The 24,549-nt window shown below is 42.5% G+C and overlaps 1 protein-coding gene across 4 annotated transcripts in view; it reads left to right on the top strand.

Annotated features, from left to right (window-relative positions):
• The window catches only part of CWC27 (CWC27 spliceosome associated cyclophilin), a 151,620-nt gene that overhangs the window by 48,447 nt on the left and 78,624 nt on the right, over window positions 1-24,549 (top strand). For all 4 annotated transcript variants that reach the window (XM_077936334.1, XM_077936335.1, XM_077936333.1 and 1 more), the window contains one exon: window positions 24,383-24,486. In XM_077936334.1, coding sequence (XP_077792460.1) covers window positions 24,383-24,486 — 104 coding nt within the window. The remainder of the gene's footprint in view (window positions 1-24,382; window positions 24,487-24,549) is intronic.

The raw sequence follows: 24,549 nt of genomic DNA, 5'->3' as shown, positions 1-24,549 counted from the left end.
AACCTTTTCTCTAGAGGGCAGTTCACTCTCATGGTCCTGGCCCCCTGGGACAAGAATACTACAGACCTTTTAGAGTTTGTGTGGTTTTGATCCAATTTGCATGTCTGAAACATTCTTGGTCTATTTCCTAGTCCAGGGTCTGTAGTCCTTACCAGTTTGATCCTGGATTTTATTAGTCACAAGCTGTCAATAGGATGGTCTCTGGAACCTTCTAGTAGGTAAATAGTTTTGCTGTACTTCTCCAACCTGGTGCCCTCCAGATGTTTGGGCCTATATATGCTAGGATTCCTAGCCATTGGTCATGCTGGATAAGGCTAATGACAGTTGTAGTCCAAAACATCTGGAACACCATGTTGTGGGAGGCTGCTCTTGCACTGTTTTTGAGATCCAATTGCCTTTGCATTCAGCTCTAAAATAGAGTTGCAGAAATTTCCCTGAGGAAAATCTGCTTCTTGCTTCACTTATGGGGAACCCAGTGTTTGTTTTCTCACATAAATTCTAAGCTGAAATTTATTAGGAACTAGCTTAGACATCTGGGGTGGCAACTGCAGGGAGCACATTTGCCTCCCTCCACCCCGATACAGTTTCTGTGGGCTTCTATTTGTATATTCAAGTCCCCATTGCCTTCTGTGGAGAAGGGAAGGCTCTGTAATCTGGAACACCCCTGAGGCAAGAGAACATACTTGCTTCTTGCTGGCCTGTTGTCCTCAAAGGCCACAGAGGTGGGAAGGCCATGTGAGCCCCACTTCCACATAAGTGAACAGACTAGTCCCTTTTCTCATACATGTCAACATACATGTATGGGCAGATTTGATTAAAGCCTGACCTGAATTGCAGGATTCAGGCCAGGCAAAGTGTTGTTTGCTGGGTCAGGCTATTATAGTCTCATACAGAAGGATTTTAGCCAGCAGCCCTACGTTTTGTAAATTTGAGATGCATACATAGAATCATGGAACTTGAGAATTGGAAAGGATCCCAAAGGTCACCTAGTCCAATCTCCTTGAATGCAGGAACCTCAACGAAAGCATCCATGACAGGTGGCCATCAAACCTCTGCTTAAAAACTTCCAATGAAGGAGAGTCCACCACCTCCTGAGGAAGTTCATTCCACTGTTGAATAGTTCTTACTGTCAGAAAGTTCTTCCTGGTGTTTAGTCAGAATCTCCTTTGTTGTGACTTGAATCCATCTTCCATGTGAAAGCCCTTAAGATATTTGAATATCGCTATCACATCTCCTCAGTATCCTCTTTACTAGGCAAAACATACCCAGTTCCCTCAACTGTTCCTCATAAGACTTGATTTCCAGACGCTTTATCATATTAGTCTCCCTCTGCAAACATCCCAACTTATCACTACCCTTCTTGAGCTATGGTGCCCAGAAGTGGACACAATACTCCAGGTTGGGGTCACAGGGTTGCCGTGAGGATAAATGAGAAGTAGAACAATGAACAGTAATCCCTCATTTTACGTGTTGGTTCCAAGGGCTACATGTATACATGAATATCAAATATAAGCAAACATCTGGAGCTGCCCCATGGCTAGCGGATGAGGGGGAGAGAGAGAGCATTCCCAGTACTCCCACAGCTGGTTCATTGAGTGGGTTTGTCTGAGAGATTAAAAGCTCTTTTCACACTGGGTCTGCTTTGGTTACTTGCTGGGCAAAGTCCATTTGCTACACTGGCTCTAGCAGATTAGGGACACATGCAGGATCTCATGGGAACTCTGATTGCCCTGGCAAGCAACTCTCCACCTTGCTTGTGACTTGACTTGTGCAGTTTAAACTAGCTCACCTTCAACTGCCTATGGCTGAAACTATGCAAGTCAAATGCATTTAAGAAGAGAGATTACAGTGGTACCTCGGGTTAAGAACTTAATTCGTTCTGGAGGTCCGTTCTTTACCTGAAACTGTTCTTAACCTGAAGCACCACTTTAGCTAATGGGGCCTCCCGCTGCCGCCACACCGCCGCCACATGATTTCTGTTCTTATCCTGAAGCAAAGTTCTTAACCTGAGGTAATATTTCTGGGTTAGCAGAGTCTGTAACCTGAAGCGCCTGTAACCTGAAGTGTCTGTAACCCGAGGTACCACTGTACTGTAGGCTGCTTTGAGCTCCTTAGAGGAAAGGCAGGATAAAAATGCATTAAGTAACATTGCTAGTTGTTGTTGTTACTAATTGAATTCAGTTAGACTTCAAAATAGCTTTAGATTCGTTTTGCTTACCTGACCCGTCTGAACTCAGTTCTGTGCGTGCATACTTGGAAGTAAGTCATGTGTGTACAATGGGGCTTACTTCCAGGGGAGTGTGCACTGGATTTGTTGCCTATTGGTTAAATCTGAATTTAAGTGGAGTTCCTAGTTTCCAAATGCTTGATGTCTGGGCTGCTAATTTTTGGAATTGTTAAATATATGTCCTTGAGGCATTTGCTGCAGTTTCATTCAAGTGGCTTTATGAACTTATCCTGCTTTATTTATTTATTATAAAGATGGCAGTAATTTTATCCTGCCACAGATGAACAACTTGCGTACAAAAACTTCCAGTAGCAAAATACAGTGTAAGGTTCTGACTGCTCTATTTTTATATTCTTAAAACATCACGGCAATTTCTCTTGCATGAACTTCAGAAGTCCCATGCTTCATTTTGAATGAATGTTCAAAATCTAGCCAAAACGTTTAGGTTGAGAAATTGGGCTGAAATATTTCCCATGTGATTTGCAATACTTCCTGGCATTGGTTCGGTTCAGGAATATAAAGGATTGGCACACACACTTCCCCCCACCCCCACCTTTTTTGCATTTTTTCCCTCCCGCAAGAGAGGAAGAAGATCTGTGCACCTGTGAATTATCTTTATTTTTTCTGTAGACCCCAGTAGGTGTAATGGGCATAATCATGTCCATGCCTAGGATTTGATTTTTGTAGGATTTTAGCGTGCTGAACTGATCTGGATTGCATTTCGTGGGCATAGCCAAGAGAAAATTAGGTATGTATAAGTCCCACTGAAGGGAGAAAAAAAGAATTTTGATTTTTGCACAGTGTATCCAGGGCTCTGCTTATACTGTTCATCAGTTGTATGCTCAGTGTACTTTACTTTGAGCCAAAAGTTAGATACAGCCAAATGTTGTGTCTCATGCAGCATCTTGATGCTTCAAGGTTGGGGGGCAGGGAGCAGTTACACCTCTGTTGCTCGTGCCTCAGCAAAGTTTGAAGGTCTTGAGAGAATTCCCCAGAGTTTTTACTGTTAAAAACCTTTACAGGGAACATGTTTATTATGGTACTTAACATATTAAATATCATATAAGAGATCAAAATTAAGAAAGCAGGAAACCGAAGCTGGATACCATAATCTTCTTAATTATAATTGCATTCATATGTTGCAAAACATCTGGAAGAGAATGCTGGAAGTTCTGTTTGGTACATTCGGAACCCCTTGGACTAAATTCTCAAAAGTGAGTGGAAACAAAAGGAGCCATTACAAATGCATCGTATGTAATTAGAAATACATTTAATAAGAAGAGTACAGTATTCTGTTAATCCGCTCAATTTGCTTCCTGCATCCAAAGCTTAGAAATCAATTTGAAAGAATTTTTTGAGGACGCGTGAAACATCACTGTACATTCTTGTCATCAGCTAATATCTCAATGCACAGAAAGCTTTTTTTAAAAAAAAAATCAGTTTGGGTTGGGGAAATGACATCATAAAAAGATATCCTTCTGCTGCAGCCCATGGGACATGCAGCCATTAAATCAGGTGTCAGCAAACTTTTTCAGCAGGGGGCCGGTCCACTGTCCCTCAGATCTTGTGGGGGCCAGACTATATTGGGGGGGGGGGATGAACGAATTCCTATGCCCCACAAATAACCCAGAGATGCATTTTAAATAAAAGCACACATTCTACTCATGTAAAAACACGCTGATTTCTGGACCATCCGCGGGCCGGATTGAGAAGGTGATTCGGCCAGATCTGGCCCCCAGGCCTTAGCCTGCCAACCCATGCATTAAATGTTAACATGGTTATATTTCAGTGTCAGTATTTGGAAGAGTAGAAGTAGCTATAGAAAGAATGACACGAAAATGCCATTTGAGTGCTGATACTTCCTATACAGCTTGGATTATATAAACTATTGCTTCAAAAAACACTTTCGTTTTAAAGGTTACTCAGTAGGGTCTTGAAGTTGCATGCCTCTTGACTATTACTCCTATTGCAATGTTAATGTTATTTGGAGCAATCTTTGCTTTGTTAAATGCATATTTTTAATTTTTCTATGTTTATCACTCATTGTGTTTTGTATTTCTCCTCACCACATAACACTGAAATAACAATATGTTTCCCAGTATCTTCAGCTGTCTACTCTCTTCACCTCCCACCCACCCTCAGGCCACTGGCATCCATAAGTAAATGACAGATTGGACTGAAATAAAAAACAGAGGTGAATTAACACCCCCTCTTAAAACTTCATCTCCTGTGTTCTTGGTCATCCTTCCTCTCAGTCAGTAGAAAAAGAACAGAATGCTTAGTGTGCTCTGCCAAGTGTTGAGCAAATTGCCCAGGGCAAGTAGCCATGATAGAAATCTTCCCTTCTGTGGAAATTTTCTAACGAATCCGGGGGGGTTGTAGATCCCAGATAACATCAAAGTTGGCACAGCTGTATGCAACCAGTGGAGGGATCTTTCTTTCTCCATTGACTTGACCAATGTGCAAAGCTCTTTATCAAACTTTTTCGCTAGGAGTATTGATTGCTTATTTCAGAACTGACTTTCAGTTTTCTTTAACTGGCTTGCTACAGTCAGGGCAGGAATACCAGCAAGTAGGGTATTTTAGTTGTGGAATGGAATCACCCTAATAAGCTAATTTTGGCTAAAATTATAGATTTTGTTCTCTGAATATTGCTGAGAGTAGCATGGCTGTATTTCAGACCTCATCTTGCTTACCAAGACTGGAAGGTTCTCGCGAAATCTCACAGGAACTCAGCACTGCGAAATCTTGCGAGAGCCTTCCAGAGCACAGTTAGCAAGGTGGGGAGTTTAAAAGCTCTCTGCCTTGCTTAGGGGGTTAGACCCATTTGGGAGGCTGGCTCTAGAAGGTAAGATTGCTTGTGTCTGGTCAGTTCCAAGTTGGTTGTTGAACTATGTGTGTTTTTACGTATGCGGGCCATGCCTAAAATGTAGCCCCCACTCCAGTTGCAAGTCGACTGTATAATATTAGTTTATATCTTGTTCTTTGTAAAAGTGATGCCGCCATAAATGAGTGATGCTAAATAGGTGTGTCCATAAGGGCAAACCAGATGTGGCCTACCAGTGAATTGGTCAGGGAAGATGGGAATTGTAGTCCGGCAGCTTCTGGAGGCACCAGGTTAGTCACTCTTGCTGCAGAATAACATGGGATGGTACGAGACCTGTAGGAGTCTGTTTACTACTTGTATCACTGGCACAAAAATCTCAAAGGCACAAATAATCAGGCTGTTTAAAGACCCTTTAAATTTTGGGCTGCGCTCTTAAGATGTGCTGATGAGTTCTGTGCAGCAACACTCAGAGAAGAAAACAAAACCACAGAAAAGGGTTAGCTGCGTGATTTACAACACCTCTGGGGATACAAAGCTCCTGTCTGGCTTTTTGTGGCTGACCAACATCCTACAGCTCAGTCATGATCTGAAATGAAACCCATTTTAAAGGTAAAGGTAAAGGTACCCCTGCCCGTACGGGCCAGTCTTGACAGACTCTAGGGTTGTGCACTCATCTCACTCTATAGGCCGGGAGCCAGTGCTGTCCGCAGACACTTCCGGGTCACATGGCCAGCGTGACATCGCTGCTCTGGCAAGCCAGCGCAGCACACGGAACACCGTTTACCTTCCCGCTAGAAAGCGGTCCCTATTTATCTACTTGCACCCGAAGGTGCTTTCGAACTGCTAGGTTGGCAGGCGCTGGGACCGAACGACAGGAGCGCACCCCGCCGCAGGGATTCGAACCGCTGACCTTTCGATCGGCAAGTCCTAGGTGCTGAGGCTTTAACCCACAGCGCCACCTGCGTCCCTATTTTACATAACTCATATTTTACATAACCCATTTTACATAACTCTTATTTAGTCTGTCCTGAAATGAAATTAACTTTGTAGAAGTTCAATGCAATTCTGCAAGTTCAATAAACTGACACAATGATTTCATTTTAAAGAATTCTGCTAGCAGGCTGCTGCATTCAACAAAGACTGGATTGTTTTGTGGCAAGATGCTTCAAATGTTCTGGGCATGTGGCTGAGACTTGGCCACTTACCTGTAGCATATGACCAGGCAATAACAAAAACAGTGAAAATAGGTTTGTCAGTCTATATATAAAAATATTGTTGTAATGTATTTAGAAAGTGAGAAGCAGTGATTAAGCCATGTTAAATTAACAAAATTAGATAAGGTAAGTTCTCTCCCCCCTCCTATTTTCTTGTCGCTTTGTACAGTTTTTTTGGCATTCTCCTTTCCTGTAAAGTGAGCCACTTATACCTTTTGATTAAATACACGAAGATAATGTGGCTCAAGGTTCCTGGAGTAAGAAATAATAACAGTCTTGTAATACAAAAACATTGCAAGTATTTGGAGGCGTTTCGTGGTTTTCCGCAGCTCTCCCCCCCCCCCCCCCCATTTCATTAGAATCTAAGGTTTCATAGAAATTTACCATAGAACGAAATGAAGGTGTTGAATACCAAACTTCTGTGAGCCCTTTTAAGGAAAGTATATTTGCTTTATTTATCTTAATGCCCCTCTTTTTTACCCTCTTTTTTAAAAAGCGTCTTAATAGTTCTTAAGAACTGAAGTGTGAAGCTTTTCTTACTCTCTCAAAATATCTGCTAACTCAGCATGTGTACTGTCACAATGATATTACTAACGGTAATACTAATAGATCAATATACAAATGATGATAGGAGGTTCTTGCTATAGGGTTATGTTCCTTTGTAAATCAGGCAGGTAGAATGCTGCTTAAGCTGCTCCAAAATGGGGCAGCAAGATGGTTAACTGGGACTGGAAATATGATCATATTATGTCAATGCTTTGTTGTCTGCGTTGGCTTCCAGTTCATTCCTTTCCCCAAATCAAACTGTTGATTTCGGCCTACAAAGCCCTGAGTGGCTTGGGACCAGGTTACCTGAAAGATGGTCCCTTCCCACATACACCTGCCAAGACCTTGAGAGCACCTTTAGAGTCTCTCCTCTCCTTTTGCTTTGCACTGTGCTTGGGTTCTCCCAACCCTCAGAACCAATATTGGTGGGCGTGGGGGGGGGGAGAGAATTCCCTGTTGCACTAGTGAAAGTTTTGTGTGGGTAGCCACAAGCAGGACTAGTAGGCTGAATCTCATTCTCAGCTTTTTAAAAAAATAAAAATGCAGTGGCTTTTCTTGGATTTTATTCTTCTGCTGTTTATATTTTATTTCTGTGCTTTACGGTTTTAATTTTTTAACTGTAAACTGCCCAGAGAATATTTTATTAATGCGGCAGCACAGGCAACTCCCCATTTGTTTGCATTTGGCACCCATGCAACCGCCGACGTGCACGCCGTTTTCAACACCGAAAGTGAGCAGGTTTGCCTTACACACTCTGCCAACGTGCATGGTACCTCAGAATGCAAGTGACACGCAAATGGGGAATTGCCCGTAAATAAATAATGCATATACATAAATACAGTGGTACCTCCGGTTGCGGACGTGATCCGTTCCAGAGCTCCAGTCGGATCCCGAGGTTTCCGCAACCGGAGGTACCGCTTCTGCACATGCATGTGGCACAGTAGAGCGCTTCTGTGCATGCGCGTGCTGCGAAACACTTCCAGGTTTGCCACTTTCACAACCCGAAGTTTATGTTACCCGAAGGTAAGCTGAGGTGCTATGGCATATAAATATGAAGAACAGCTTTAGTTGCATCTGCCTTCTCAGTGACCTGGCAGAATGTGTGTCCTTGTGATACTGAGGGGTTTTTGTTTTTTGTTTCCTTTTAATAAAAACTACCCTTCAGCCAATTAATTTGTGACTTTCACACTTTCATCTTAAATGTGTTCATGTGTTTACAAGTGTCTGCAAATGCACTTGCCATATTGAATCTTTGTAATGAGCATCACAAACCAGCAGTTTTCTTCCTGGCGCTTAAACCGCGCCAGTGGGTGTCAAACTGAAACTGAAACTCACCGGCCCGCCTTACACAGGTCTAATGCCTTGGAACCATGCCTTTTTGCCACAGTGCCAAGGGTTTCACTTGCTCCTCCTTGTGCCATGTAGTCTCTGTAGCGTTAGCAATGGGTGAGAAAAGGACACGTGAGAGTTAAGTCGGGGTGCTGCGTTTGTGCTTCCCCCAATGCATGTTTGTAGGGAGTGTTGTGATCCACCTGCTTTAGGGGAAGGAAGCTGAAACCCAGTCAAGGGGCAGACAACGCCAGGAAGAAAGTTAATACCATAAAAATATATTAGTTGTTTTCTGGAGAAAAGGTGGATTTGGGGGTAGGGTCACAAGGTTCTGGGCCACAGTTAAACAGTTAGTGGAAGACCACTATAAATAAGTCAGAAATTAGATCGTTAAAAAAAAGGAAAAAAATACCTATGGAAAACTGTGTTTTAAAATTTTCTTCTCTCTGGTGCATTCTGGTGTTGCATTCAAATCATTTTTTCTTTACTAATGTAGCTGAGTCCTTGATGTATTACAAAAACACACTGAAAAACAAGGCAGACATAAATGGCATTCTTTTTTCCAGGTAGTAATGGAGTGTATAACAGATAAAGGTAAGAGTGTTGTAGTTATTATAATAGGATAGGAAATGGTCTAACTAGGGAATGGATCTGATTACATTTTTTGGTAGTGACATATTTGGTGATGTAATCTGTGTTGCTTTTGGCTTTGTTGTATGCAGAGGTGTACCTAAGATCCCTTGTGCCATTGGCAAGAAGTTTTATCGGTGTCCCCGGCAAGAAGCTGTATTGGCACTCTCCCCAGGAAAACAGCAACACTTTACTGCACACCTTTGTGCCATGGTGCAAGGAGAATGGGAAGCTTCTCCCACTTTTGATGTAGACCACAACTGCAGTGACATGTCGTTGTACACATATACAGTGAGGGGGGGGGGAAGTATTTGATCCCCTGCTACATTTGCCCGTTTGCCCTCTGACGAAGAAATGACCAGTCCATAATTTTAATGGTAGGTTTATTCTAGCTGTGAGAGACAGAATAACAACAGGAAAACCCCCAGAAACCCAGAAGACAAAAGTCAGAGATTGATGTGCATTATAATGAGTGAAATCAGTATTTGATCCCCTCTCAACCAGCCAGATGTCAGGCTACCTGGTATCTTCACTGTATGTAACGAGCTGAGATTAGAAGCGCCTGCTGTAAGGGAGAGATCTTACCTGTAATCCCAGCTCGTTACAGTACCTGTACAAAAGACACCTGTTGACAGAAGCAATCAATCCAGCAGATTCCAAAGTAGCCACCATGACCAAGACCACGCCCAGGGGATCAAATACTTTCCCCCCTCACTGTACACCATGGACTCCATAGCCTGATAGGTAGTTTTTCCCACTCCTCCCCCTGGCCATACTGGCATGGGCCAGTTTCGCCGGCACCTAGGTAGGCCTCTGGTTGTTTTGTCCTCAGTGTAACAAAACTCAGTGGTGATATACGCGTATTGCAACCAAAAGAAAATATTTAAGCATAGCATTGGCACTTGATTTAAGCGCTTCCTCTAAATGACCACAGGTTTGAAAATGTATGGCAAGTCTTGCTCTTTTATTTGTGAACAAACCATGTCCTGCCGGTTTAAAGAATAAGTTGAGATAAGCACCACATAGGCTAAACATACTCGAGTGACTACCTAATGTCAACAGATGCAGAATAGTTCTAATTAGTTTTTCCCCCCATTAAGTTTAATGGGAGATGGCTTCCAGGGTTCATTGTATGAATGTTGAGACAAATTATATTTTAAAGTGTCAGATCAGAAGTCTGGGGGTTGATTCATTTTTTAAAAGCAGAATTTTATCTTGCCTTTTCCTCTGGGAGTTTGGTCATCTCATTTGATCCTCCCAACAGCTTGGTGAGATATGTTAGTCTGAGAATAGCGACTAGCCCAAGGCCATCTGGTGAACTTTGTTGTCGAGCTGGAATTTGAACTTCGTAGTGAAAACACCACATTCCTGTTGCCTTCAGTGTGTGTGATGTGTGGGTGTATGAAGTTGTATAGATGGTATAACTGCTGCGGTGGATTTTCAATAATTGTGTCTGCTGAACTTGTACTTTATTGTGATTATTAGAATTGTTTATTTATTACCCATCCTTCACTCTGAGATTCCCCGGGGCGGATTACAGCATTTAAAACACAATATTAAAAACAATTTATCTTATCTTGTGCTTCGTAGGCTTCTCTTACTACTCTGTAAAATCTCTGATGATGATAGTATTGGTATTATTACTACTGCTACTGCTATTCCATACAGCCTGCCCTTCTTCCCAGTAGATCCCAGTTGTGGGATCTAAAGTACAAAAATGTAATTACATAAACATACAACAATAAATACAGAACCCATTTAAACAATCGGATCAGCTAAAAACCACAGCTAAGTCTGAAAAAGGCAGCTGACTAATACTGTAAAACATAGGAGTTATACAAAAGAAACTTCCACAGTAGGACTTTGAGCTGGATAAAGCAGGGGAGAGACGGGTGTCTTGCCCCCTTTTTGTCCCTCGGCGTGCAGAATATCTGGAACGAGACTGTAATGTGGCTTGACATTAAACCAAGATGTTCATGCTGGTAGTGAGGATGCAGTGTCTTTTCCAGTATTTCAGGGCCACGAAAAGGCTGAGCCTATACCCTTTCCAAGGCTATTGTTTCAGCAGATCCAGTATGTTTGTGATTAAGTCAGCAGACTGGCGAACTGTTCAGTGTGGAATCACTTCCATCTGTTGCAAATTCTTGTCAGATGTTGGGAAAACAGCAGGCAAAAGCTAATAGCAAGTGTTCTATCCATGTTCCAAGGAGACGTTATTTGTTGCATAGGCTTATAGTCTGCTGTTAATTGAGTTAATGTAGTTTGTTGTTTTTCGGTGTGCTCATTTATTTGGGCCGCAGTCTGGAGAGCTAACTGTGCATCTAGCAAGGCCTTGTGCTTACCTCTTGCCGAACAGCAGCTTCCAGCGACGGCTCGCAGCAAGCCATTTTTGAAATTCTGAGAAATTTTGAAAAGAAGCTTGCAACGTTGCTGTGTGGGTGTGGAGCTGCCCTCCAAAGGAAAAAAAAGGGAAGACCACTCGAGGGAGGGGTGAGGATCCTGCTTCAAATGACTAGGCACTAACAGTAATTAAAGTAATTAAAGAAAGGATGGATAACTGTCAAAGGAGGAGTGATCCCAGAAAAGGAAGATCTGTGTTTGTTTGTCAAGATTTAAGTACCAGGTGGCTACTGTCTCCTACGTTCAGGAGGTACTAAAATAAGCACAGACTCAAGTTGCTTGGTAGGAACACACCCTTTAAAGACAAGTGGACTGGGGTTTAGCCATGCTTACTGTACAACTCGGGTGGTGCTGTGGGTTAAACCACAGAGCCTAGGACTTGCCGATCAGAAGGTCGGAGGTTCAAATCCCTGCGACGGGGTGAGCTCCCGTTGTTCAGTCCCTGCTCCTGCCAACCTAGCAGTTCGAAAGCACGTCAAAGTGCAAGTAGATAAATAGGTACCGATCCGGCAGGAAGGTAAATGGCATTTCTGTGTGCTGCTCTGGTTCGCCAGAAGTGGCTTAGTCATGCTGTACGCCGGCTCCCTCAGCCAATAAAGCGAGATGAGCACCGCAACCCCAGAGTCGGTCACGACTGGACCTAATGGTCAGGGGTCCCTTTACCTTTACTGTACAACTAGTGTTTGGTTTCAAAACAGTGATTGAGAACCAGCATGCACAATGAGTTTCAGAAGAAAAGCACCCCATGAAATCCTAAATTTGTGGTGAAACTTTGCCCGTTCACATTGGCTGAGTTTAGATGCAACAAGAAACAATGGTTTGTTGGTGAGTGCACAAGTCGTGAACTCATGTGCTCCCCTCTGCCTCTGGTGCAGCCTCAAAAATTAAAGTGGAAGCTTCTGTTTTTTATTTCAGTTAACCACAGTTTAGCATTGTGCCCCTACCCTAAATAGTGGTTAATATACATTATGGTGAGCTGAAACAAGTCGCCAAAGTGATTAAAAGGCGGCTTTTATGACTTGTTGGATTGTTTTAACTAACTCTAGGTTAACTGCAGTTTGTCATGGTTCAGAAAACTGTGGCTAGTTTAAAACAGACATTTTTTAAATGAACTCCTCTTACTGGCTACACAGTGATGAGGTGCACGTGAGCCCAAAACTCTGGAGAGTTAGGGGACCCCCTGAAGCAAATTGGGGGCACATGTAGCTAAAAGGGATAGGGAAAAGAGGGGAAGGGAAGTCCCGTTAGATCTGTTGGCACAATAATCGGGTTTTACCCATAGTGTCCCACTCTCTGGTGAACCAGTTCCTTACCTACAAGACCTAGTATAGTGTGGTGAGGAGGTTAAGCTGTGAACTCCCAGTTGAATATCATTTTCTGGCATTATCTCTCTGTTTTCCCCCTGCACCATTGTCTGTGTTGTGGGGGTGGTAACACTGAGTAAAGATATATGAAAAACCAGAGTTTTCATTGTTCTGTTATAAAGTTGTTACTTAAGAGTTCATGTTTGAAAGATGTATATTTTATTCACCAAAATATGTTTTGAATGTGGGGAATAAACTGCTCTTCTTTTCTAGTTTGTAATGTTTGTAGTTTGTCATTTTATCATTATTCTGTATATTATATTATTCAGTTTTGTAATGATGCAGTGTTGTTTACTGCATAGTACTGTACTGATTATTGATAATGTGAGCCAGTGTAGATGTAACATCATTTGCAGGAGTGTGCCCTCTTCCCCAGGCACACTGAACCCATAGAAGGTAATTTGAAGTATCCACATTCCATTTTAAGCTAACCGTAGTTTCCTGTGACATCTAAACTACAAGCTCTCATGCCAACCACTTGTGTAAGCAAGCGGCAAGTCTTTTGTTGCTGATGAGTTGTTGGTACATGTGCATATCAAGATGTGCTCACATCAGTTTTCTCCTCCACCCTCCATGGGATACATCCTGAGAAAAGCTGGGGCACTCTGAATAAGCAACGGAAATGTAATATATTTGTATATGAACACCATGACTTAATCACTGCAAGTCTGAATTGCCTAATCAAACTCTGGAGTAACTAATTTACTATTTTTAACATCTGTATCACTGAAGAAGACCATGAGTTTGAAGTACATATGGCAATCATAACTGTTATTCACCATACATATTGGAGATTTGAACTGTCATTCTCTGTCTGTGCCCAAGGATATAATTTTTCAAACAATTTGTTGAATGTATCTATTTTCACTGGCAACTGTGGGACCAGATGGTGCTCCTTTGGGTGTCTGATTTGGCCAATGTTTGCTGATCCCTATTCTAAGAATTCTATCCTGAGATCAAGAAGTTTCTGTACTACAGATAAATTTTGCTTCCACATCCTCGGAACCTAGTACCGTATTTTTCGCTCTATAACACGCACCTGACCATAACACGCACATCGTTTTTAGAGGAGGAAAACAAGGAAAAAAATTCTGAATGAAACAGTGGATGTATCATTTTTGTGCTTCATGCTGTGGCCACAGACATGTGATCTGATGGTGAATTTGGGGTAGCTCAATGCAAAGATCCTGAGGATCCATGTGGATCCATGCTTTTTAACCACATTTTTGAACCATTGCAGCCCCAGGCAACAGTGGGTGTGTGATTTTTGGGGGGCAGGCTGCTATGTGATCTGATGATGAATTTGGGGTGGCCCAATGCAAAGATCCTGAGGATCCATGTGGATCCATGCTTTTTAACCACGTTTTTGCACCATTGCAGCCCCAGGCAACAGTGGGTGTGTGATTTTGGGGGGGCAGGCTGCTATGTGATCTGATGGTGAATTTGGGGTGGCCCAATGCAAAGATCCTGAGGATCCATGTGGATCCATGCTTTTTAACCACGTTTTTGCACCATTGCAGCCCCAGGCAACAGTGGGTGTGTGATTTTGGGGGGGCAGGCTCCTATGTGATCTGATGGTGAATTTGGGGTGGCCCAATGCAAAGATCCTGAGGATCCATGTGGATCCATGCTTTGTAACTACATTTTAAGTGGGGAGTGAAGGAAAAACACAGAAGGGACAAGAGAGCGGTGTGCAGAGAAGCAGCTGGCTAAGAAAGCAGGAGAGAGATTTTACGGGAGGGAGGAAAGAAAGGCAAAAGTTTCCCCAAACCGAAGCCAGCTTTCTCTCTCCTCCTGCATGTTTTCTGGCTGCCTGCGAGGAGCACGGAGAGGAATTAGAAGGAAAGACCTCTGCTTTCCCCTCTGCTTGCCTGGAGGGGAGGGGATTTGCCTGCTCTTTGTTCCGTTTGAGCAAACACAGCAAGGAAACACAAGCAAGTGGGCAGTAAGACCCTGAGGCAGAATGCAGGAAAGCAACCACTTCCTCTTTTCAGGTTTCCCTCTCCGACACAACGCACGATTGATTTTTGCTGATTTTTGTTCCTGCGCTCCCCTAATCGGCTCCAGGGACCCCCCCCCCCACATTCGCTCCATAACACGCACAGACATTTCCCCTTCCTTTTTAGGAGAAAAAATCTGCGTGTAATAGAGAGAAAAATACGGTAATTGGGCACCTTGAGTAACAAGGAATTCATGCAGCCATTATTACTACTTCTCATTCGGTTATTTACATCCTAATCAGTAGTTTTTATTTGCTGCTGCTGCTGCTGCTGCTGCTGCTGCTGCTGCTGCTGCTGCTGCTGCTGCTGCTGCTGCTGCTGCTCCACAATGAATGGAGGTCTTTCATTCATGAGTTTACAAAGATGCTTAAGCTCCCTTGTTGAGTTATATTTGTTTAGAGCTCTGAGGGGGAAAGGTTTGAGTTGTCAGGGTAGAAATAACTTTGCTTTCAGAAGCACAGCATACTGCATTGCAAAACTGTTGCAGAGGGTGGAAACAGACAGGAAGGATACTCTTGTGGTTATGATGTATGTTGCCATCACTCAAAAGGCTAGGTTTCCATTTTGCTTGTGCCACCTACTTCCATTTATACTTCACTCTTAAGACTTTTATGAATAAGCCATTTATGGCCTTATTTTCAGAGATCTTGTTTTCAAGATGTTGAGCCAGCCTTTTCTGTATGGTCCAGCTTTTTAGAAGCTAATAGTAGTATAGTAACATTTTTCTATTTCACCCAGGCAATTTGGTTTTCTAACGTTTGTGAGTCTAAATTCTTACCTACATGGTCACTATAGAACTGCTATTATTAATGCAGCATGCTTGTGTGTTCGTTTGTTTGAAACATTTCTATCCTGCCTTTCACAAAGGGTAGATAACAGCAAAAAAGGGGAACAAAATATTTATAAATTGGAAACCATCTACATAAGCTGACCTGTTCCCTCCCCGTCCTTGGTTCCTCCTTGGGGCAGGTTGCCCCTCCCTACCCTTAACCAAGGTTTAGAAAGCATTAGTACCGCCTGTGGCTAACGCTAACGTCTTAATCTAGGTTCAAAAACATCCTGTCAAATTAAAGCTGAGATTTACTTATTTAAATATGTGTAAGCCACCTGTTATACACAAGGCAGTACAGTGGTACCTCGGGTTAAGTACTTAATTCGTTCCGAAGGTCCGTTCTTAACCTGAAACTGTTCTTAACCTGAAGCACCACTTTAACTAATGGGGCCTGCCGCTGCGCCGCCGGAGCACAATTTCTGTTCTCATCCTGAAGCAAAGTTATTAACCCTAGGTACTATTTCTGGGTTAGCGGAGTCTGTAACCTGAAGCGTATGTAACGTGAAGCGTGTGTACCACTGTACACACAAACAAATAATCAAGAAGTACCATAAAACTACAATTCATTATAAAACAGCACCCACTGCATCACAAGTAGGGAAGTGGATCTGGCCAGTGGCCCATATTTTTATTTTCCCCCATCCCCCGCAGGCCAAGTATGACAGGTGGGTGGGGTAACTCTCCCGTCAATCACCTGAGGTCATAATTATGTTGGATGATCCATTTTTGCCTGCATGGCTTGAACTTGAACTGTGTCAGCAAAGGCGCAGCGCTTTGCAAGCTCAGACAGCTGGCTGATTGCCTGCGCTTGCCAAGCCTGGCCAGAGTGATTCTAGTTAGATTATAAAGGGTGATTCTGCTCTTCTTGTCTTCGCTGCATCTCTGCAGCTCCTTTAGTCTGTGCATGGTTAGATTTAGCACATTTTTGTAGCTGGACATTTGGAGCATCAGAGATGCTTCAAGCAGGTGTGAAACAGCCTTCATGCCTTCTCTTGTCTCTAAAGTAGGCCTTTCTGCTGGCAACCATAGATATCAGTTCTAGTTCTAAGAACTGGCTACTTTTTCCTCTATGCAGGGTTGCTGCCAGGGTAGGACTAATTCAGCAGAATTAGCAGCAAAGCTCGCTAATCACAGCAAGGCTAGCTTACCAAATGCAGAAGAATGTGAAGTAATGCACATTACAATCTAAAGTGGTGGGGGGTGGGCCTTTTAAGACCATTAAGTCAAGAGTCTAAAATTACCTAACTGCACCAGTGTCTTCATTTAATCCCTTCCGTGTGTGGGATTGCATGGGGGAAACGGCTGTGTGAGCCACTTACGGAAATGCCTGTCTGTGTACAGCCCAGTTCACTGGAGAAATCTTGTATAGGAAGAAACTAACTTCATTGCAAGTGTAAAGTGGCCCTAAAAAATGGGGGGAAAGGTATTATTAGAGGAAAAACACAGTGTTATCGGAAAACCTCATTCAATAGTTTGCTCAGCGTTTGTTGGAGATCCCATATTCTTATAACTTTCCGTGTGTATTAAGCTTCCGTATGCCCAGAGTACATCTGAAAATGACTAACCAAACTTTGTGATAAATAGTGAAGTAAATATGTAGAGCATTTGGGCAGAAGGAGCCATAGTTTCGTGGCAGAGTGCACACTTTGCATGCAGGAAGTCCCAGGCATCTCCACAAAACTGAACTAGACGGAGAATTCGTTGGACCTGGCTTAAGGCAGCTTCCTATGTTCATTGTGACTAAAAAATGTAAATAAGAAAGTTTATTGCCTAAACTGAATTAAATGTATGATGAACTCAGGTTTGGACTGTGAGGTATATGGCATAAGAAATCACTAGGCACATATATAGACTATTTACAGCACTTCACCTTTGTTAATTGGAAGATACTGGCATACCCTTACTTTACTATTTTATGTTTTATGAAAACACAATATTTTATTTTGCAGATGCTATATTAATAAAAGCACCACAGTAATGGTGTTGCATTTCTAGGACATAAAAGAGCTGCAGAGAAAAACATAATAAGCTACAATCTCCAGCATTCACTAAGGTGACAGCAGATGAGCTTCTATGCCTGTAGTGTAGCATTTCATTACTTTCTACATGTTGTAGGTGCTGAAAACCATGCTTTTCAACAACTTCACTCCAGAACTTGATGTTCATGAGACTGGTTAAGACTCTCACAAATGCACGTCCAATTTGTCATGAGCTATTAATATGTTATTTCCTACTAAGCTGGTGAAGCTTCCTTTTGAGTGTGTGTGTGTGAGCTCAGGATCCTAACAAGGAATCTTTTTATCCTAAGTGGAAGTGACTTCAGTGCAAAATACAGCATGTAAGCTACAGTGTCTAGTGGCTGATCCACCCTAAGCTATTAATACTAAAAGTGTTTTTACATATTGAGAGCCCAATCCAGACAGAAAACATCTTATTTATGAATGGGAAAACTTAGATGCAGAAAGGTGAAATGACTTTCCATAGCTACTCGGCCCTGAATGCAGAGAATAATGTTTGGTAGCCTTTCAGTTTGGGCTTAAATTATATGTTTCTCGTTTATATTTTAAGGGAGAAATGTTTGGTGCAAATTCAGATAAAATTTCTCTCAAAAGGAGTGTGGGAAAAGTTGATCAGTTAATAGTTTATTTTTTATCCTGATAATTTATGTTTCTCATATTGAGGGCTCTGTCTTTTCTCAATAAGCAGATGCAAGTCTCTAGAACAATATATCCTCCCTGCCTGCAAGCAATCCACATCTAGAGGCAGAAGTTCCTGCTTCATAAACTGGACAGATGCATTTTCAAAATAGCTGTTCCTTGAGCTTAATATTGTGGCAAAGATCCATAAAATTTCCAGGACACAGATGACACCTTTAAATCTACGGTCTCGTAGTCAGTATTTGTAGAAGTAATTTAATTTTTTCTTTGCAGCAGTTTCCTAATTTCAGTAGGAAGAATGTCTGCCTCCAAGGGTTGCTATGAGTCTTAGTTAATATTTGTAAAGCACTTGACGATAAGTAAAAAATAAATATTAAGTACTTGACAAAGAGCAAAGGCTTGGCCTTGCTCCAGGTTGTAAGTAACTCATCTTCCTTAGCCTGCCAAATGAATCTAAACTAGTCAGCGATGAGACCTGTTGAGTAAGACGTTCTGTCAGTGTGCAGCTGGTAGAGGTGATATAGACGGAAATTATGAATGTGGGGAGGGTTGGGTCATGGAGAGGTTTCCTGCCTCTGCTTGCTGAGGCCAACCCCAATGCACGGCCCTATTGCCAACTTATTTTAAGTACATTACAGTGGACATTTAACATATTACACATGCAGGTATAGGACATCTATATCTCTGTCATGTTTTGGTTGTGCCGAAAGACTCGTGTGCTCCTGTGGTGCAGGATTGTCTTAAATTTAAGACAAATTTAAGCCAGTGTGGTGTAGTGGTTAAGAGCGGTAGTCTCGTAATCTGGGGAACCGGGTTCGCGTCTCCGCTCCTCCACATGCAGCTGCTGGGTGACCTTGGGCCAGTCACACTTCTTTGAAGTCTCTCAGCCCCACTCACCTCACAGAGTGTTTGTTGTGGGGGAGGAAGGAAAAGGAGAATGTTAGCCGCTCTGAGACTCCTTAAAGGGAGTGAAATGCGGGATATCAAATCCAAACTCCTCCTCCTCCTCTTCTTCTTCTTCTTCTGACTCTGTAGGCTCTAATCCATGCACTTTGGTTGCCCCAGGCTTTGCTCTCCTCCCCACACCAGCCCCAGAATAGCATGTGACCCCACTGGAAGACATGGCAAAAGCCCATCCCATTTGTCTAGGGGTGATAATTCAGTGTGAGGTAAAGTGGCTTGATCCCAGAATGTGGTCACTTTCTGAGTGCACATAGGGAAGGGCCATAGCTCCATGATAGAGCATCAGCTTGCACGCAGAAATTCCCATTTTCAGTTCCTGGCATCTTTAGGTAGGGTTGGCATAGTAGACTTCTGCCTGAAACCCTGGAGAGCCACTCCCAGTCACTGTAGACAGTGCTAAGCTAGGTGACCCAATGCTTGGACTTTATAGAAGTCCTATGTTCACTGACCTGTTAAAGCTCTTTTTGTGTGTCATTCAGAATCATTAACTTACTCATTGCAGAGTAGCAGAGAACAATGAAGGGCCCTGCCAGTCTGAGTCTCTCTTTCCAAGGTTGAGATAATTTCCATATTCTGGCTTTTCCCAGGACCATAAAGAGAGAAACCATATCAGTCTCCAAATCCTAATACTTTTCTGTGTCCCTGCACATAGATCAACAGATCATTGAATGGTACGTGGAGACACCAAGCCATTTAATTCTGTGCTTCCTTCAAGATGGCTTCTGCCTTACTTCCAGTTGTGTCGGTGGCATCCAATTGTCCATGAGACTTTCATTTACACCAGATTGTTTCTTTTCTACACAAGGTTTAAAGAATGGCTTGATGTCATCATTTGTTTTGACAAAGCAAAGTGTTTCTTCTAATCACAACTTGTTTAAACAGTTTCCTGTATTAAGAGATAAGTAGCTATTTTATCCCTGACACAATCAGATTACATAGTGCCATGGTGCAACAGTTTCTGCATGGGAGGTAGGATCAGGAAAACCGAACAGGTTTGGCCTTGCCATGTGTTTCGTAGTAGAAAAGGGAAGGAGGGAGGGGTCCTGATAAACTGGGATGTAGGAAACAGCCTTATAAACAAGCCGTACTGCTGAGCCACCTAGCTGAATATTGCCAACACTGACAGTCAGAAGCTTTCCAAGGTTCAAGCCTAGAGCCTACCTGGAGATGCTAGGATTGAACCTAGGACCCTTTGTACACGAAGTATGTGTTCTGCCACTGAGCTGCAGTGCCCCCTTAGAGAAGCAAGAATTCTCTGAGAAATATGTACATTCAAATACACATTGGGGTACTTCTACACAACAGCCATGCTGGAAAAAGGAGGACTGTTTGTCTCCTGATGCATCCAGTGAAGGAGACAGTGATTGCTGAATTGTTGTTATCATCATCAGTTTATTAATCACCTTCTCTACAGCTGTCTTAAGATGTTACACAATACAAACAAAAACAGTTAAAAACACAAAAAGTAAATATGTTTAAAACAAAAATGAAAGGTCTATCATTGTTTCCAGAAAGTGCAAGATAGTAAATGTCATATCTCATCAGGACTGCTATTCCATAGAATGGGGGCAGCCACACTAAAGGCCCTTCGACAAGATACTATGGAGCAGGCTTCTGAGATTGTTGGAGCTTGCAAGAGAAGCTCTCTTGCAGACCGCAGCTGTCTTCCAGGCATATAAAGGATTGATTATCAGTCTTGGTAAATATAGCTAAAGTGCAGAGGAGCTGAAAGAAAAGAACTGGTACCTGGAGGGGAGCAGAGCAACTTCTTCGGAGCCAAATATCTGAAAGAGCTGCAACTAACTTTAACATGGGATGGGTTAATAATGAGTTTTGTTTGGCTGAGTTTGTTTTCTTTTTGTAGAATTTCCAGAGGCTACCAATACATTTTAACAGTGAGGAGCACATGCAGTTTAAAGTGTGTTCCAAGGATCAATCTCTTAAGGGATGGGGAACTTGTGGCCTTCCAGATGCTCTTGTGACTGCCAACTCCCATCAGCCCCGGGCAGTGTGGCCAAAAGTCAGGGATGATGGGGGTTGTAGTCCTACATCGGAGAGTAACAGCTTCCCCAACCCTATTTTAAGGTATAATTAAACTGTTCTAACTTACCTTGAGTACACACTCTTGATTCTTACTTGATCAGATTAAGGTCTACCTAATAAATCCCAACAACTGTTAACATGGCTACTGAAAATTAGACAGTGTCTACTTTCTGCCCAGCTCTGCTTAGCCGTACATTGGATAAGCTCAGGTTGGGGTGGGTCATTGGCTATTGATAAGTATTGGCTTATATCTGTTACATACAATTAAAGCAAATGTCTTTGCTAATAGTATATCTAACCTATGGATTTTATATCAATGTTTTATATCTTATATGGATTTTATATGTTAATCTTGGGGGTTTTTAGTTGGGTGAAAATGTGGCAGTGCCTTGTCACACAAAGTTTTTGTGATTTCCTTGGAATGATGGTTTAAGGTCCGTTTAGATGGATCCTGAATGCTTTCTCATGCCCAAGCAAAGAAATAAGCATTACAGTCATACCTTGAATCTCGAACGCCTTGGCTCCCGAACAAATCGGCTCCCGAACGATGGAAACCCGGAAGTGAGTGTTCCGGTTTTCGAACGTTCTTTTGGAAGCCGAATGTCTGACAGTGCTTCTGCAGCTTCCGATTGGCTGCAGGAGCTTCTTGCAGCCAATCAGAAGCTGTGATTTAGTTTTCTAACGTTTTGGAAGTCTGACGGACTTCCAGAATGGATTCTGTTCGAAATTCAAGGTACGGCTGTACACACAATTGTGTGCTTGTTCTGAGTGAATCCCACTGAATTCAATGGAACTACCCATTGAATGGTAATTCCCACGTATTTATATATAGGGTTTCAGCCTTAGATTGCTCTCCTGTAATTCTTCTAATTCCTGTAATTCTAAATCCACTGTTCAGTGATTTATTTTTATGTGTCATGAAATTATTCCTTTGTCTTTTTTACCATTAATAAAATATGTTGCAAATGTCACATAGGAATAATATAGACCAGTTGGCCCATTACAAGAAATAAGAAGTCATTCCTTTGCAAATGAAAGAGAAGAAATAAGGATCCTTTGCTTAAATCTCATTTTGTCATCCTAGTTTCTGTGGGTTAACACGATGCTGAATTACTGTTATGAAAGGTTGGAGAAAACAGCTACAGTTGGATGTAATGTAGGAATGTGCAGTGTAAGCTTCACCCCACAGCTCTGTCAATGCCCTTTAATTCATCCATTATTCTGGACTTGGCTGCTTGCTCTTGAGTGATGATCTTTAACTCTGTGGTGGTGAACTGTGAATGGGGTACTTATGAAAAGTGCCAGACTGATAATCCTGGAATATGAAGTCATTGCTTTATCCATATAATGCACAGGTACTGAGTAGACAGCAATACTGAAACCTCACCATGCTAGCCCACAAAATAACTTGGGGTTGACAGGAAAGCTTTCCCACTCTGCCTGCATAATCCTTCATGTCTACTGGAAAGAGTAACCAGAGGTTGCCAAAGCTTTGCAAAGAGAAACAGGTTGCTTTTCTGTGACAAAGTGCTGTTTACATAATAACAGAGAAGATCCATTGTCATGTGTTGTATGTATTAGTCACTGTTTCAGTTTTATTAGTATCATTATCTTCATTAATTCACATATCCTGGTTCGCTCCAAGTAGTTCATTCAGACCCCCTTCCCCTTTTATCCTTTGGTTAGGCTGAGAGATAGGGGACCCAAGTCCACTCAGTAAGCTGAGTGAACATTGGGACTTGTCTCCCTAATCCAACACTCTGACCCTTGTTCCTCCCTGTTTCTCCCTCTCACTTTCTCCATGGAATCTGCTCCTTTACCACCGGGAGCATGTTTCGGCAGAGGAGGCCTACCTAAAGTAGATCTCTCCTTGCCTCCGTCCTCCACAGAATCAGGACATCCTGTCCTCAGTTGGCAAAGCACAGAGTGGACCAAATAGGGTTACTCTGGACAGACTGATGGTATCATTTCACTTGATAACCCAATCAGTTTACAGTGGTACCTCTGGATGCGAATGGGATCTGTTCCGGAGCCCCGTTCGCATCCTGAGTAAAACGTAGGACGTGTCTGTGTGTGCGCAGGTCACGTTTTGCCGCTTCTGCGCATGCGCATGATGTCATTTTGAACATCTGCGTGAGCGGCGAAACCCGGCAGTAACGTGCTCCGTTACTTCCGGGTCGCCGTGGAGCATAACTTGAAAACGCGAAACCCGGAAGCACATCTAACCCGAAGTATGACTATATCGCAATTGGAACATTAGATACAGGTAACTCATAAAAGAGGGTTACCCCTTGGTGGATAGCATGAAAAGCCAAAATAGTGTATGGTCAAAACAACCCCTTTGGAATCGCCCCCATGTGAGCAATTTACCTTCCGGATCTGGTGCACTGAAACTCTTGCAAGATCTCATGGGACCGCCCATGATCTCGTAAGATGTCAAAAGAGCCTCTATTAGCCCATTAAGCAAGGCACAGAGCTTAAAAGCTCTTTCCGCACCAGGAAAACCCTGTGCAAAAAGAGCTTTTAAGCTCTCTGCCTTCCATGCATCAAGTATGTACAGTTGAAAATAAACAAGATAAAAGCACATAAGTTGCAAGTTGCCTGTATTGCTAAAAAGCTTGGTTCATCTGGATCTGTACATTCCCTTAAGAGTGTCTGTATGTATAATTCAGCTTTACTCTGAGCTGTAAGAGCATCATGGTAGTCCCCAGAGAAAGCCTCTGTTGCATGAATTAGCACTGATCCCAGCACATGCAATCACAAGCAATTCTATTTGTGTGTTCGCAATTGTCTCTAGTAAAGATCCCAGGAGTAATGTAGCCAATTCTCCACCTGTTAAGATACATGCTCATTTGCATGTGTACAGTGGTGCTGCAGCAGGTCTGGTAACAAAGGGGGAACTTTATTAGTATCAACATTACTTAGCATTTGGTGCAGATGTAACACTGGACCATGGTTAGGAGTCAACAAGGGAAGGAAAAGGGAAATTCTGATGAAGAAGAGGGAACTAATGGGTGTACAGCCCAAAACATAGAGTTGTATTCAGTGTAGTACTAAGGTTAACATTTTATCAATACCATGAATTTTCCCTACACTACAGAAAGTTCTCTTCCCCCTGCACTCACCCCAAACCTGTTCTGAGGTTTGCTTTGTTTTTTGTTAACTGCATCAAGAGTTTTGAAATTAAACAGGATATAAAATGTTAAAATGAACTTGATAGGCCAAATCTGGCAGAAATGAATTGCTGTACTCCACATGTTTTATCAGTTTTACTGGGTCTTATCTTTGTCTCTTCTGGGTGGCTTTACTTTCTAAGAAAATTGAATTTATCTCAACATTGTTCTCTGTAGTGAGGACCTACGGAAGGAAGTGCGCCAGCTGAAACGTGAACTATTAGCAGCAAAGCAAAAGAAAGAAGAAAATGCCTCCAAACTAGAGGAGAATAAAATAGAAGGTAAGAGATAATAAAGGCAACACATGTTTACACTTGTATACCAATGCAATGGAATAACTTTCT

Source organism: Podarcis muralis, chromosome 11 (assembly GCF_964188315.1).
Source record: "Podarcis muralis chromosome 11, rPodMur119.hap1.1, whole genome shotgun sequence".
In the NCBI taxonomy this organism is placed as follows: Eukaryota; Metazoa; Chordata; class Lepidosauria; order Squamata; family Lacertidae; genus Podarcis; species Podarcis muralis.
This window is presented reverse-complemented; position numbering and strand designations above follow the sequence as displayed.